The sequence below is a fragment of the Equus caballus genome, chromosome 2, assembly GCF_041296265.1.
Source record: "Equus caballus isolate H_3958 breed thoroughbred chromosome 2, TB-T2T, whole genome shotgun sequence".
Lineage (NCBI taxonomy): Eukaryota > Metazoa > Chordata > Mammalia > Perissodactyla > Equidae > Equus > Equus caballus.
In genome coordinates, this window is record NC_091685.1 from 62,883,533 (window position 1) to 62,897,222 (window position 13,690).

General features: G+C 43.6%; 1 protein-coding gene across 6 annotated transcripts in view; it reads right to left on the reverse strand.

Moving 5' to 3' along the window:
* The window catches only part of NUGGC (nuclear GTPase, germinal center associated), a 54,324-nt gene that overhangs the window by 27,914 nt on the left and 12,720 nt on the right, over positions 1 to 13,690 (reverse strand). For 3 of the 6 annotated variants that reach the window (XM_070261275.1, XM_070261276.1, XM_001492998.5), the window contains 6 exons: positions 11,700 to 11,804; positions 10,980 to 11,088; positions 9,941 to 10,163; positions 9,202 to 9,432; positions 6,477 to 6,686; positions 1,245 to 1,420 (listed from right to left, as the gene is read on the reverse strand). In XM_070261275.1, the coding sequence (XP_070117376.1) occupies positions 1,245 to 1,420; positions 6,477 to 6,686; positions 9,202 to 9,432; positions 9,941 to 10,163; positions 10,980 to 11,088; positions 11,700 to 11,804 (1,054 nt within the window). The remainder of the gene's footprint in view (positions 1 to 1,244; positions 1,421 to 6,476; positions 6,687 to 9,201; positions 9,433 to 9,940; positions 10,164 to 10,979; positions 11,089 to 11,699; positions 11,805 to 13,690) is intronic. The other 3 variants (XM_070261278.1, XM_070261277.1, XM_023636205.2) reach the window with 2 other exon arrangements.

Consider the following 13,690-nt stretch of genomic DNA (forward strand, 5'->3'; position numbering starts at 1 on the left):
TGTAGTCAGTGGAATTTTCTGTGATCCCACCCCTTGGCCCAGTCAAAACGCAGCCCCCTCTCTCTGGGTTCCCATAACACTTTGCTTGTCCCTCTCACATAACCTCTAACCCTCTTTTAAGACAGTGACCTCAGCCACTAGGCAGTATGCCTCTCTGAATCTGCAACCCCTACCACAGTGTTAAATAAACATTTACTAAGTTTGACTGAATTATGTTTAGTTTTAGAGTTGGCATTGCAAAGGGGGAGACTGAGATACTATTCTGTGGTAGGGGTTGGGGTAAAGGGAATTCATAGGGAAAAAAAAAACGAAGCAGAAATTCCAACCCAGATCATGAAAGCAAGAAGTTAGGGGGAAAAGCCTTAGCCTATTTCTCACCCTGGAAGTTTTCTCTGCTGAGAGAATTCCTGGAGACAGCAGGATAGGGGAAGCTTCAGTAGGGATAGGGGAAATGGCAAAGGTGACAGGTAAAGAAGCTTTGGTTAGAGCAGAGAAGCAGCAACAACGTTATATCCCATGATCATATGCCCTGTGTACCCAGGACAGACCAGTTTATACCTGCTGCTCCTCTGTGTGAGTTAATAACACCCCCCTTTCACTTTCAAAGTCCCAATATGGAAGATAAGTAATAGTCTTCCTAGTTCCAGGGGGAATGGAGATCTACACGGAAATCAACAGAGAGTAACATCTAGTAAGCCCTAAATGCTTATCTTTCATTATTTTCTGTTAGAATATGACTCTGTAAGAATGCTTTTACTTTTAGCCAAAGTTCTAAAACTTTGAGAACCTTGCTCCAAATGGGTATAAAGCCTTAGGAGCAGACAAATCTGGAACAGAATCAGACACTTCAAAGCTGTGCCATGCCAGACAGGATTACAGAAAGTGCCTATTAGCTGTGGAGTATCTAGGCTTTCCATATCTGCGGGGGGCAGACAGGACTGTCACACTGCACAACTCCAGGGGGTGCTCTTTGCATTCCGTACGCGTGAGTGGCACCCCTGGAGCTGTGTAGAGGACAGCCTGTTAGCTTGTTAAGCAGCTACTCCAGAAGAGAGGCCACATGGTTCGGATTCCCAAGACAATCTACCCAAGGGTGCAGATGTCCTAGGAAGTCACTCAGACTTCTCTTTCATCCCCAACAGTTACTTTCCTAAGTTCACAATGCCCATGAGTCAAAGTGCTGTCTTTAAGGCAGTCGGGACCCAGGGAGGGAAGCCTACACCTTGGCAAGCTCAGCACGGTACCTTAGATATTCTGGCAAGTGGAGTTTGTCGCTCTTGGTGACCACCAGGGCAACGTCCCTGCAGAAACCCCTCTGGCAGGCTTTGATGCTCTCATTCAGAAGGTTTTCATGGGCTCTCCCTCCAGAAACTCTTTCAATGTCGCTGATCACCCAGATCACTGAGCATTTATCAATGGTCTGTGAAACATGACCACAATATGTTTAAGAATACAAGTAGTATTTCACTTGCCATAACCTCTCTGCTTGAACTCCATTTGCCCTTCAAGACTCTGCTAAGGGCCACCTGAGGATGGGTGGGCCACTCCTCCTCTGCATCCTACAGCAGCTGGACTTACCTGCCACAGTGCCTCTCAGATAGAGTTATTGTGCAGGGTCGGCACTCTGCACCCCTCCTCAACACACACACACATTGTGAGCACCAAATGGGAAGGGGCTGCACCTTTCAGCTTGGAATCCATATCACCTCAAGCACAGCGCTTAGCCCATACCGGAGGCTTCACAGATGTTTGTGGCATTAGTGATTGAAACAATTCAAGATATCAGACCTCCAGTCCCAGATCCATCACTGGCTTGCTTTACCTCAGTTGTCCTCTGGGGAAATTATTGTTTTTCCAGAAATAGTTCTGATCATGTATCCAGCCCAAAGCTACCATCACCGGGCATCATTTTGATGTTTGACTGCCCCTGCATATTCAGCACACTGTCATCATGCTGCAGCAGGGAGCCAGAAACCATATGATTCACATTGCAAAGGTCAATGAACATGAAATCATATAACTTACGATTAACAGCATAAATATTGCTTTATCAAATATGCAACTTTCATGTGACTGGTAATCACGTGTTGCCTTGAGAAATGTTGTGACATCTCTCTTACTGTATTGTTTCACTTCTCTTATCCCTCCATATAAATGAAAAGCTGGTCTAACTCAGGGATTAAGCTTATTTGTGGTTTCTTAGGACAGCACTTTGCATATAATGGCGCGACAAGTTTGCGACTTGCTAATTAAATGATTATTTTACTCTATAGCAATGGATTTTAACTAGTGGCAATTTTGTACCAGAGGACATTTGGCAATATCTGGAGACATTTTTAACTGTTATGACTTAGGGGGCATTAGAGGGTAGAGGCCAAGGATGCCGCTAAACACATTATAATGCCCAAGTCAGCCCTCCGACAACAAAGAATTATCTGGCCCAAAATGTGGATAGTGCTGAGGCTGAGAAACCTTGATCTAGAACAGTGGGTTTCAAGCTTGTTTTTAGCAGTGGAGCCTCTTTCCAATGAAATCTTAGAAATAATTCCAGTTGTCAACCTTGATTTTTAAAAATAGAACTGCTTTAGTTGAATTTGGGGTGGAGGGTTTGAAGCCCCGACCTGCTCAGTGCCCCCTACCCTCTGTTAATAAATCTCCCCACTTCGTGGATCACTGTTGTAAAAGCACCAATCTCTACAGCAAACTTAGTTGTTTTGTAGAGAAGGTAACGGACCCTGAGACGCAAAGGACCAGCTTAAGGCCATACAACTATGGGTCCTGAACCTCCTCCCTATGTGGATGGACTCATGTTTAGGTAGAAAAGTAAAAACAATTGCTCCATCCCACTTCCCCAATTATAATCAATTTAGGGAAGCTTCAGGCTATTCAATCAGGTTTGGAAGATGGTAGGATACCAGGGTGTGAGCTCCTTGAGGGCAGGGCCTCTTTCACCTTTGCAGTCCCCATAGTCCTGGTAAACTACAGGTGCTTAGTAAATGTTTATTAACGTGAGAAGAGGACTGCAACAAAAAGGTTGCAGTGGGTAAATTTCAGGCCTTACATAAAGCTCCTGACTGCCAGGATGTGGTAAAGTTATAGTTGTGGAAGACATAAAAAAGCCTATCTATAAGACAAGAGCGACTGGACTTAACGAGGGGGTGGGATGACCACTCCACCACCCCCACCGCCCTCCCTCCCCGTGATGAGAATGGGCCTCAGAGAGGTCAGGGGACATGCCTAAAGTCGCACGACTTCTAGGTGGCAGAACAGGGACGTCTGAACTCGTAACAGTTTTAGCTTAGGGAAGACAAAACTGGCAGCTGGAGAGGCCAGAGGAGGAGGCACTGTGCTCTGCTCCCTGGAAAGAGGGGACTCTTTAGTAACTTCTTGAGAGAGACTATCGCAAACCACAAGAATGCATGGGAGCTGAGGCCAAGCAAAGCAGGCTGGGAACCATCGCTCCCCTTCAGCCCGACCTCCTCAGAGCGGGTGCTCAGAGCCAGGTCTGCTGGCTCCTCTGTTCTGAGAGGGCTTTGATAAGCTGCCCGGCATATCTGAACTGGCAGCAGCCATGGCTCCATCCAGGGAGAGGCTGGCTGCCTCCCTAGGATGTTGTTCCCTGGGCCCAGCCTGGAACACTCCAAGAGCCAAGATCCTGCAGAAATAAAGGCTCTGATGGCCAGGCCTGAACAGACTGACCAAGGAAGCTGGGACTGCCTTCACCTTAAAGGAACTGTTAGGGACTTCTTGAGGGTGAGATAGAGCCTCAGCTGGGAAGGTAGGAACATTCTGATTCAGATTTTGCCACTCAGTAGCTGTGGGGTCTTGGGCAAATTACTTCCCCTTTCTGAGCCTTCATTTCCTCATCTGTAAAGTGAGGGCATAGGCTAGATTATCTGTAAGCTGTCACCCTGCACTAGTTCTTGATTGGAAACTACAGTCACAAAGCTCCCCCAGTTCACAATCATTCATTTAGCACAAATCTGCAGAATTTAACATCTACACACAGCAGAGAATCAGTGGTCCTGAAGTGAATCCTGCGATAGCTGCTGCACTGACAGTGCTCTCAATGTTACTGGACCTCCTCTCAGTCCCCTTCCAGCTCTCGTCCTGTGTTCCCATGTGCCCACCCTGTGCTCCTAAGCTCCTTCTGCCTAAAGACGCCCTTTCTTTCTCTATCACATGCCCCAGTCCCTCGTGCCCTTCACGCTTCCCCAGGAAGCGCAGTATCAAAGTCCACCCCCAACTTCTCCAGGCTTGTCTTCTGCGCCTCTCTGCTCTACACCCCTCACACCCTCTTCCCCCCAGCCACCCAGGAAGACTCATCCTTCCCCCACCAGCACTCTGGGGCTTTGCTAGTGCTGCTCTCTGGCGTGGAATGGTGCTCAGCAATCCCACCTCAGAAGGCAGCTGTCTTCTCTGCCCAATGGAGGCTGACCTAAAGTGTCCTCCCTGAAGCCTCACCCACCTCCAGAAGGAATTCATCACCTTGTGGTCTCATCTTTAAGTAATACGGTTTGTTAGTGTGACCAGTTGACCTGCTTCTGGACTACGAGACTCCCAAGGGCAAGGACTCTGTCTCTGTCCATCCAGAACCTCCCACCAAGTTGAGCAGATGCTCAGTGGGTGTTTGTTGAGGGAATGAGATCTCTTGTTGGGGGTGATTTCTATTTTTGAGTGTTCACAGTACCTTGTCCTCCTTTCAACACTTCCTGCCATCTATTTAGTCATCCGCATGTTTCATCTGTCCTATTGGACTCTAGGCCCCTTGTGGGAAAGCTCTGCTTCTCACTCAACATTGTTTTATTTTGCTTTCAACTTTTCCATTGTAAAGGTAATACATGTCCATGCAAAATACACAAACAATACAAAGGTGTATGAGCAAAGAGTGGTAGTAAACACAGAAAGTGCTGTTAACGGTGGGGTGTATATTCTTCCAGAAGGCAGGGTCTTACTTTTGCTGTGCATTTACAAACATTATACACATACACACTCTTCTTAACACTAAAGGTCATGCTCTGCATCTTTTCATTTAGTTCTGTTTGATCATCAGGATATAGAGGGTTAAGAGCAGAGAGGCTCCCGAGCCATCTTGCCCAGTTTAAAATCCTCAGTGTTACAATGGGCAACTTACTTCACTGAGGACAGTGCCTAGCACAAAGAAAATGCTCAGTAAATGTCTGCTAGTGTTATTATTATTAGCTACAATCTTTGCAGCTTCAGTGCTTAGTACCTTGTCTTAGATATTACATGTGTTTAATGAATGAAAAGCAAATTGAACAGAGATAAATTCTTTTTTTTGTTTTGAGGAAGATTAGCCCTGAGCTAACTGCTGCCAATCCTCCTCTTTTTGCTGAGGAAGGCTGGCCATGAGCTATCCTCCATGCCCATCTCCCTCTACTTTATACATGGGACGCCTACTGCAGCATGGCTTGACAAGTGGTGCCAAGTACGCACCTGGGATCCGAACCGGTGAACCCCGGGCCGCCGAAGTGGAATGTGCACACTTAACCGCTGCGCCACCGGGCCGCCCCCCAGAGATAAATTCTTAAAAATACTTCAACCTCTAATCATTACATGCAGATCAGACTACCCCAATGCTTATCTCTCTGGCTGTAGACACATCTGGGGGTGCCTGGTCAGCTCATACGTCATTACCTCATTAGCTGGGAATTGAAACCCTCCCCAAGATTTTGGCTGGAAGGCTGGACTTTCATGTCAACCATCACCTTCAGCCACAGCTGACTGCAGTAGGGATGGATACTTTATCCAGAGAGAGTTAATCCATCATCTGGGCAGTAATCAATCACATTTTTGTTCTTAGGAATTGAAACTAAAACACTTAGAGACTATTGTCAGACAGTCATGAGCACATGAACTAAAACGTCACGTAGACACAGGGCTAGGGTGGTCATCTTCCACAACACAGATCTAACAGCTAAGCAGAGAAAGCTAGGAGGGCAGCAGGACTCTGCAGAGAAATGCAGAAAGAGGAGTCACAAGAGACCACGCAGAGGACCAGAGAGACGTGTCTCACGACATCCTTTCTAGTCTCTTGATTAACCGCATTGCTTTTGTGGATTTCTATTCCTTACAAGCAATCGCGGTAGCAGCCTCCTGGTTCCTTGGTGCTTGGCTGTTGGCTTCTCTGCTTTGTACCCAAATCTTGGCCTCCCTTTCCCACTGGGTTTTTGTTTCCTTTACTTTCTCTTAGGCCACTCTACTGCTGACCCTTCTCATATATCACATATCCTTGTTCCGGCCACCAGGCCTACCCCATGAATGCCCCCCTCTCCCCTCATTTTTCTGGCCACCCATATCCTGCCATTGCTCTGAGGCTTAGAACACAAAAAACAGAATTTAACTCTCCTGAGCTCATAAAGTGCCTTCAGCTGAAAGTGGAGCATTCTTTGTTGCTTTAGAAAGGCTGGAGGAGTTGAGGGAAGAGGGAACGAAGCCATAAGAAACAGAATCACCTTTTTCCACATCTCATCCCTCTTGCTGTTGAAGTCACCTGTGCCTGGAATGTCCACTAACACAACTCCTTCTGGAATCAGCTCTGATTTGGGAAGAGTCACTTCCACCTGTTTGATCAAGGGCCAGATTTGTGTCTCAGCTGATTCTCCATCCCAGTCTCTCCTCTGAGTCCGGATGTAGGGGTCCAGCTTGATGGACAGCTCTCCTGCCTGAGGAAGGACAAAGTCACACACACTAGATATTCTCCCTGCTCTTCTGTCCTGGACTGGCCGTGATTCAGGTTCAGTGAAGGTACACTGAGTAATGGTAAGCAGCAGCACTGGGCAACAGGCACCAGGAGGTCTGTAATGCAGTCTGCAAGGGTCTAGACTCTGAGAGCCAGAAAAGACCCTGGAGATCAGGAAGTTCAAGCTCCTTAATTTACAGATGAAGAAACCAGAGCCAGTTAGAATGGGACTTCAGGAAAGTTACAGCTTCACTGGATAATAATTTTATCTTCTAAATTCCATTTCAATTCTAAAATTAATGTAATATGCAGTTCTCTACATTTTGGAGAGAGAGCATTTTTCCCACATAGCTAACGTGAACACTTTAATTACCAGAAAGCCATGATTATAGGAAATTGACAGTGATATGGTGACCATATTTTCCAAATTTAAAATTGGTCTGAAATTGATCTTTAAAAAGATTTTTAAAATTTATCTTCCACGTACAAAACATGTCATGACATGTAGGCATTTCCAGAATGTTTTAATGATGGTGGGCAGGATGGGGAATGGCTCTCAGCCTATTGCTCCAACCTAAACATATCTTGGGTCAATGATGCATTCATGCCAATAACTATGTATGGCAGTGACTCTCTATGGGGATACTTCAGGTGACAGAAGATTTGGGATGTATGGTGGTCACTGTTAATAAATATTGATAGAATGGTCCTGAAAGAAAGACAAGAAAGTAAATTCTTAGGAGAGTTGAGATTAAATCAGAGGGTTTGTTGCAATCTGGGTAGGGAATGACAGATTTATCAATTATAATCAAATAACGAGAAATTGTGAAAGAGTAGATGATAAAAGTTTAAGCAGATACAATAAGGGCAACATAATAGAAAAAGCATGGGCTTGAAAAGTTCCTTTCTATAAGAAGAGGGCTCAAGCCAATAAACTGGCTCAGGGCAAACCATTCTGGGAGGCCAACTCAGATCTCTCATTCTAGTCTAGAATCCCTGACCCAAACTCTGAAGTTGTGCTCTTACTCACTGAGATGGTAATTCTGTGCCCCTGTTTCAATGGGTAAATCTGTAACACTGGGAAGGAATATTTCTAAATACAGAGTAGTGAAGAAATATAATCTTGATAGATTAGTGTGAGTTGTGTGTATTCAGATAAAGTGCGCAACCAGTTTTGTAATCATTGTGTTTCTTTGAACATGTTCAGTCTGTGTTCTAGATATTAGGAAGGTAATTATTTTTAATAGTAATATCCATTTAAATAAAGGAAATGGCTACTACATTTGTTTGATTTCCTAGACGTACAAGAGCTAAGTGCCTTGAAAGTTTCATTCATTTGACTTCTAAGTATGCCTGGTCAAGTATTTAAAATTTTTTGAGAGAACTGAATATATTAAACTTGAGCTATAATAGCAAAACTCTAAGGAAATATGATTAATTGTTTTAAGTAGTATTAATTATACAAGGAAGATTTGCTATGTTAAACATAGGAGAAAATTCAACATTAACTTTCAGAATAAGTGTAAGTAATTGTTTTTATTTTATACAAAAAAATGTCAGATTTATAAACAGAATAATATTTTAAAGATGAATTTTAAGATACAAGAAAAACAAGATTTTCAAATGTACAATTTTAATAAATTAGATATTAGCTCCACAAGTATTTTCCTTTAAAATGGAAACTCCATTTAATAAGATGAATATTGATTATAAAAGTGAGGAGAGCATTGTCCTACGAGTTGCATATCCAATATCCATCCTGTCCTTCATCCATGCCAGCAGAATCCTGATTGGCTGTGTGTTTGTTTAGGTGGTAGATTGAGATTGGTCTCAGCCAATCATGGCAACTCTGCTTCTTGCTTTCTCTAGACTCCCTGTCAGCTTTGGAAAGGCCATGTGACTCAGTTCTGAACAAGAAAATCTACACAGAAAATTGTTGGGGTCTTTCTGGGAAAGCTTTTACTTCCCAGTGAAAGAGGAGATATGGTTGGTACCACCTTTTTATCCATTTCTGCCTTCCATGAAGCTAGCTTTGAAGTCTAACAATTCAATAGCAATCTATGACTATGAGGTAATAAATATGATGGAAGGCCAAGGGAACCAGAGAGATGTTGATCTTGACATTGTTGAGCCACTGAGCCAACCCACAAACCCAACTGCCTCCAGACTTCTCATGTGAGAAAATGAATAAGTCCCTATTTGTTTAAGCCATTATAAGTTGGGGTTTTTAAAAAAATCATTTGCAGCCAAAAACATTCTTAATTAATTCTCAAGTAACTGTAAATAACCTTTCCTGTGCACAAAAGCTTCCCCATTCAGACACTAAAAATTCCCATTTGACAGCCATAAATAATGAAAAATAACTTGGTCATGGATACTTATGATTTGGGTATCAACTTATTTCCAATAAAAACACTGTACCTTGAGCAAATCCCCCAAATGAATTCAATTATTATATTTGAGATGCATGACAAAATTTAAAAAAATCTTGAAGCTACCTCTTCTGCCTTGAGGGTGATGATTCTGGAGGTGGGAATTTTTCCTTTGGGCTTGGCCCTTAGTAACTCCTCATAGTTCTTCCTTTCCGCCCCATTTCCGTAAAGTATTTGTAGCTTCCAGATGGCTTCCTCCACTGCATCATCCCTGTCCCACTTATCTGCCTCTTCTCTGCCCAGCTCCTCCGTCCTGTGTAGGAGTTTAGTCAAGTTCTTCAACTCCTCCTTCCACTCCTGCCAAGAGAGAGTAGAGCCAAGCCCCTCATGACAAAGATATGGAAAACAATGACAAAGCGAAGAGTCCACTGTCCCTGTGGAGGGCAAGAGGGCTGCATATTCAGGAAATCTAAAATCATCTAATCCAGCAAGGGATCATCTAACCCAATCTCCCTGGTTTGTTGATGAGGAAACAGGGACCCAAAGAGGGAAATGGCTTGCCCAAAGTCCCATAACAAGTTGTGACAGAACTAAGGCTAGAAACCCCATCTCACTCTATTGAACTTTCTCATTCTGTACTATGTTGTTTTCATTCAACAAAGGCATGAGCTATATTTAAAAGGAATATAATCTCTAAGATTATATTAATCGCTAAGAGAGAGGGAGAAGGAAAGAAAGAAAAGGAAGGAAGGAAGGAAGAGAGGGAAAGAGGAAGGGAAACAGGGAGAAAGGGAGGAAAACAGGGACGGAAGGAGGAAGGAAGCAAGCAAGGAAGGCAGGAAGAAAGCAGGCAGGAGCCACTTACCTGGTCAGAGAGAAGGTGGATTTTGGCCTCATACTGTTCACAGCAGCCCGAGCTCACTTGTACAATACATGACGTACATATACTTTCTCCAGACACAGGTAGAAACATTTCTTGCTGGATGATGGCATTGATCAGGGAGCTCTTCCCAGCCCCAGAGCTTCCAAATAATCCAATGTAGATTGGGTCCAATGATGGTTTTTCAATCAAGGCAAGAAGCCTGTTTCTAGATCAGTTTTTAAATGCACATTGTCATGGTCATCACAGCATAGTGGGAAGAACACTGGACTACAACACAAAGGAACTGAGTTCTAATCCTAGGCAAGTCACTACATCTTTCTGTGACTTGTTCTCTCCTTGGTCAAAGGGGAATATTAATCCCTGTTTACTAGACAGAATTGTCATGGGGATCAAATGAGATTATGAAAAAATACTTGGTAATGACAATTCTACACAAACTCTATAACGTCTATATAGATGTGAGGCATCCTTGTTTGTGTTGTATGAAAATTACCTAGTCTTGACCCTAGAAATAAAACTTACGCAAAGGTGAAGTATTATTAGGAGCAACACAAAGTCTTATTGAGCAGGAGAAATTGCAGCCTCAGCGTCACTCAAGTCCTTCACGTTATCTCAGCACAAGCAGTTGAGAGCACAGCTTAGAGTCACACAGCCTGGGTTAGATTCTGTGACCTTTCACTTACCAACAGTGTGACTTTGGTCAATGTCTTGGCTTCCCTGAGCCTCAATTTCTGCTAAAATGAGGATGATTGCTAATAACAGCTCCTACTTTATGGGGATATTGGAACAATTAAACAAAATTTGATGTATGTAAAGTATTGAGCAGATTACCTGGCAACAGTGACAGTTAATGAATGGCAACTATCAGTCATAATAATAATGGCCCATAGCTACAGAAATTTTCAGCCTTCTTTGCTGGGTTTCTAATTGGAAATTCCCTTTCATTGTTAGAGAAAAGCACTACAATCACCTAAGGAAAGACATCAACGTAAGATTTGATGGGAGCCGATATCAGACTCACATGAGATACTTGACTCCGTTAGGAATACTGTCATCCAGGAAGACAGACTGAATAAGTTTCTGATAAGTGTTGCTCAAAACCCTTCTGGTCCGTGACTCCAATTTTTCATCTGGAATCAACAGAGATGTATTACCTGGGAAGTACCTGGCAGGGGTCAAGTACAAGGTCTCCACAGGAGGAGTCTGCTCAATATTGCAGAGCAAGAAAAAAAGAAATGAAATGAAAAGCAAAATGAACAAGATGGTAAATTATCTGACACTAGAGATAACAGCTCATGGAAGATAGGAATCATCAATGCTGAGAGCCTCCAAGGAGCCAGCCTACTCTGAAACTCCTTGAAACGGAAGTCAGCATTTGCTTTGCCATGTTCTTTAGCCCTTCTAGATTCTTCTCTCTTGTGGTCATAAAAAGAAAAAATGCAAGGACCTCATAAATATCCACTAAAGCACCAAACCAACCATTTTTGCAGTCTTTTTTCTAATCAGGAAGAGGTTATTTTGATAACAACCCTCCTATCCAGAGACTCCTAGAGATAAATTGTCAAATTCGATATCTCTGCAGAGACTATGAAGCCTCCCTTTCTGGACCACCAGGTTCATTCGGAGATGTTTCATCCTGTTTCAGAATTTAACCTTCTCTTCCTTTGAGCATTTTAACACATTTGGAAAAGAGAACAGAGCCACATTAAAACAAGCCATATAGCAGTTTCATGACACTCACATTCCTTAAGAGCACTTTGTTCCACGGAGGGAAATGCTCGGAACCGTTGGTCTCGATCTGAACGTCTTCTTTTTTTCATTGGTTCTTTAAATAAATCATCGTCAACTAGAGATAAACAGAGCTTATATAAAATTAAAGGTCTTGGGGCATGGTATATTTGCCTGACGTCCATCAATATACAAACCTGAAGAGTCTAAGAGGACCCCTGCCAGCCCTGTAGGCCTGTAAGCTCATTTCAGAAGCAGGCACTGTTGGGCCATTCCAGTCTGGTTCCTTCCCAGAGTCAGAGGACTTTTTGTATCTAGTTCCAAAATGCGGAGCCCAACATATCTCCCCAGATGAAAAGCATCTGTTTGGAAATCCTTAGAAACAAAGTGGCTGGATATTCTCCACCAAATGCCAAGTTTTAGGAAATCAACCAACTGTGTAAAGAGAAGCCCACGACAAGGCTAAGTGTGGGGCCACAAGACAAGGCCTCTGGGAGGTCTTTTCAAAGTGGGAAAGAAACTGATCAGGAGCAGAATGCAGAGGAAAGAATCGGCCATGTGATCAGGGCAAATCTCTTCTCCTTGAGCCTCAGTTTCCTCATCAGCAAAATGAGAAAGCTGGCAGAAATATAAGCAACACAAGAATTTTGGAGGGTGCCCAGCCAGATGGATGCCCTTCAGAGATTAAATTTGCGGAAATTTTTCCCTGTTCTTCACTGAAAGACATTAGCAGCCTCTTCCTTACATAGGCAAGAATACAAATCTCTGAGGAGCAGATCTTTGTAGCTCTGCGAAGATTCGTTCACATTACTGGTTTCCCTTGGTTATGAAGTGAAGGGCTGGTAGGGTCCATAACCCTCAGGAAAGGGTATAACCAAAACATTGTGTTTTGGATAAATTTTAGAAAACACCCCCCCAGTGGTATCACCTGGTTAGATAGGGGCAATAAGTGAGTCTTTGGGGGTCAAGGTTATTGGAAACGGTCCTAACCCAGTGCCCCTGGGCTGGCTGGTGTCTTAGAAAATGGCTGTGAGGTGAACTGGAAGAAAAGTTGATCCCCAAGAGTCATAACACTCTAAGTTCACATAAGGGCATGAAGGCCCCAAACTGAGCATGACAGTGGGAAGTCATCTTCCCTGAAGAACAACACAGAAGGAGCTTCCCTCAGGGACTCAGGATGGCAGCCCAAGCAGAAGGCCCATCTCCACCACTGGGCTCCCAGTGTGGGTCCCCCAGATACCTTAGGCGGCATTCCCCCTCTGTTCAGCCTTGCATCTTCCAGCACAAATTCTGCCGTGTTCTGGAGACAGCCCACAGCCCTCAGAGTATTGCAGGGCAGAGTATGCTGTTTGCCAAAGCTTGAAGCTCTGCCACCTCATGCTCCTGCAGTGACAGGGAACTGAAAGAGCTTGCACTTCAGCCCCTTCGAACTTTATGATTGAGCTCAATTCAAAGAATTCATCTCGGTTCAGTTTCAAGACTACATTAGAACTAAATACCAAGTGGTTGCTGGCTCAGTGGCTGGAGCTGGAGAGGAAGGGATAAAAAAGAAAAGAATATGCCACTCAAGCCCTTAGGCCAGTTACCAGCCGAGGAACACTTTATCTGTGTCACAAAAGGTGTCTCAGAATTCCAGGATGTTTCCACAACCTATCTGTGGGAAGAAAGCAACAGGACATCAGGCCTTGATCTCAACTTTGTAACTCAGGAACTCTTTTGTGTAAATGATGTTTGCACAGCATCTCAGCCACATGTGTCAAACAAGGGACAGGTCCATATATCCATGGCCTTTATTTCAACTTCAGAAGGACTGGCAATTAATCCGATAAGAGACTGGAAGCTTATTTATCAACAAAGGCAAAGTCTAAGAAGTTAGATAAAACAGCAGGGTTTTAAACTTTTTCTTCAATTTCTAAAATGAAAAATCACCTGGAAAGAAGAAAGTATCCTATCTTGGATTTATATACCATTTAAGGGTAGTAGCTTCATATTAAATCGTAACTG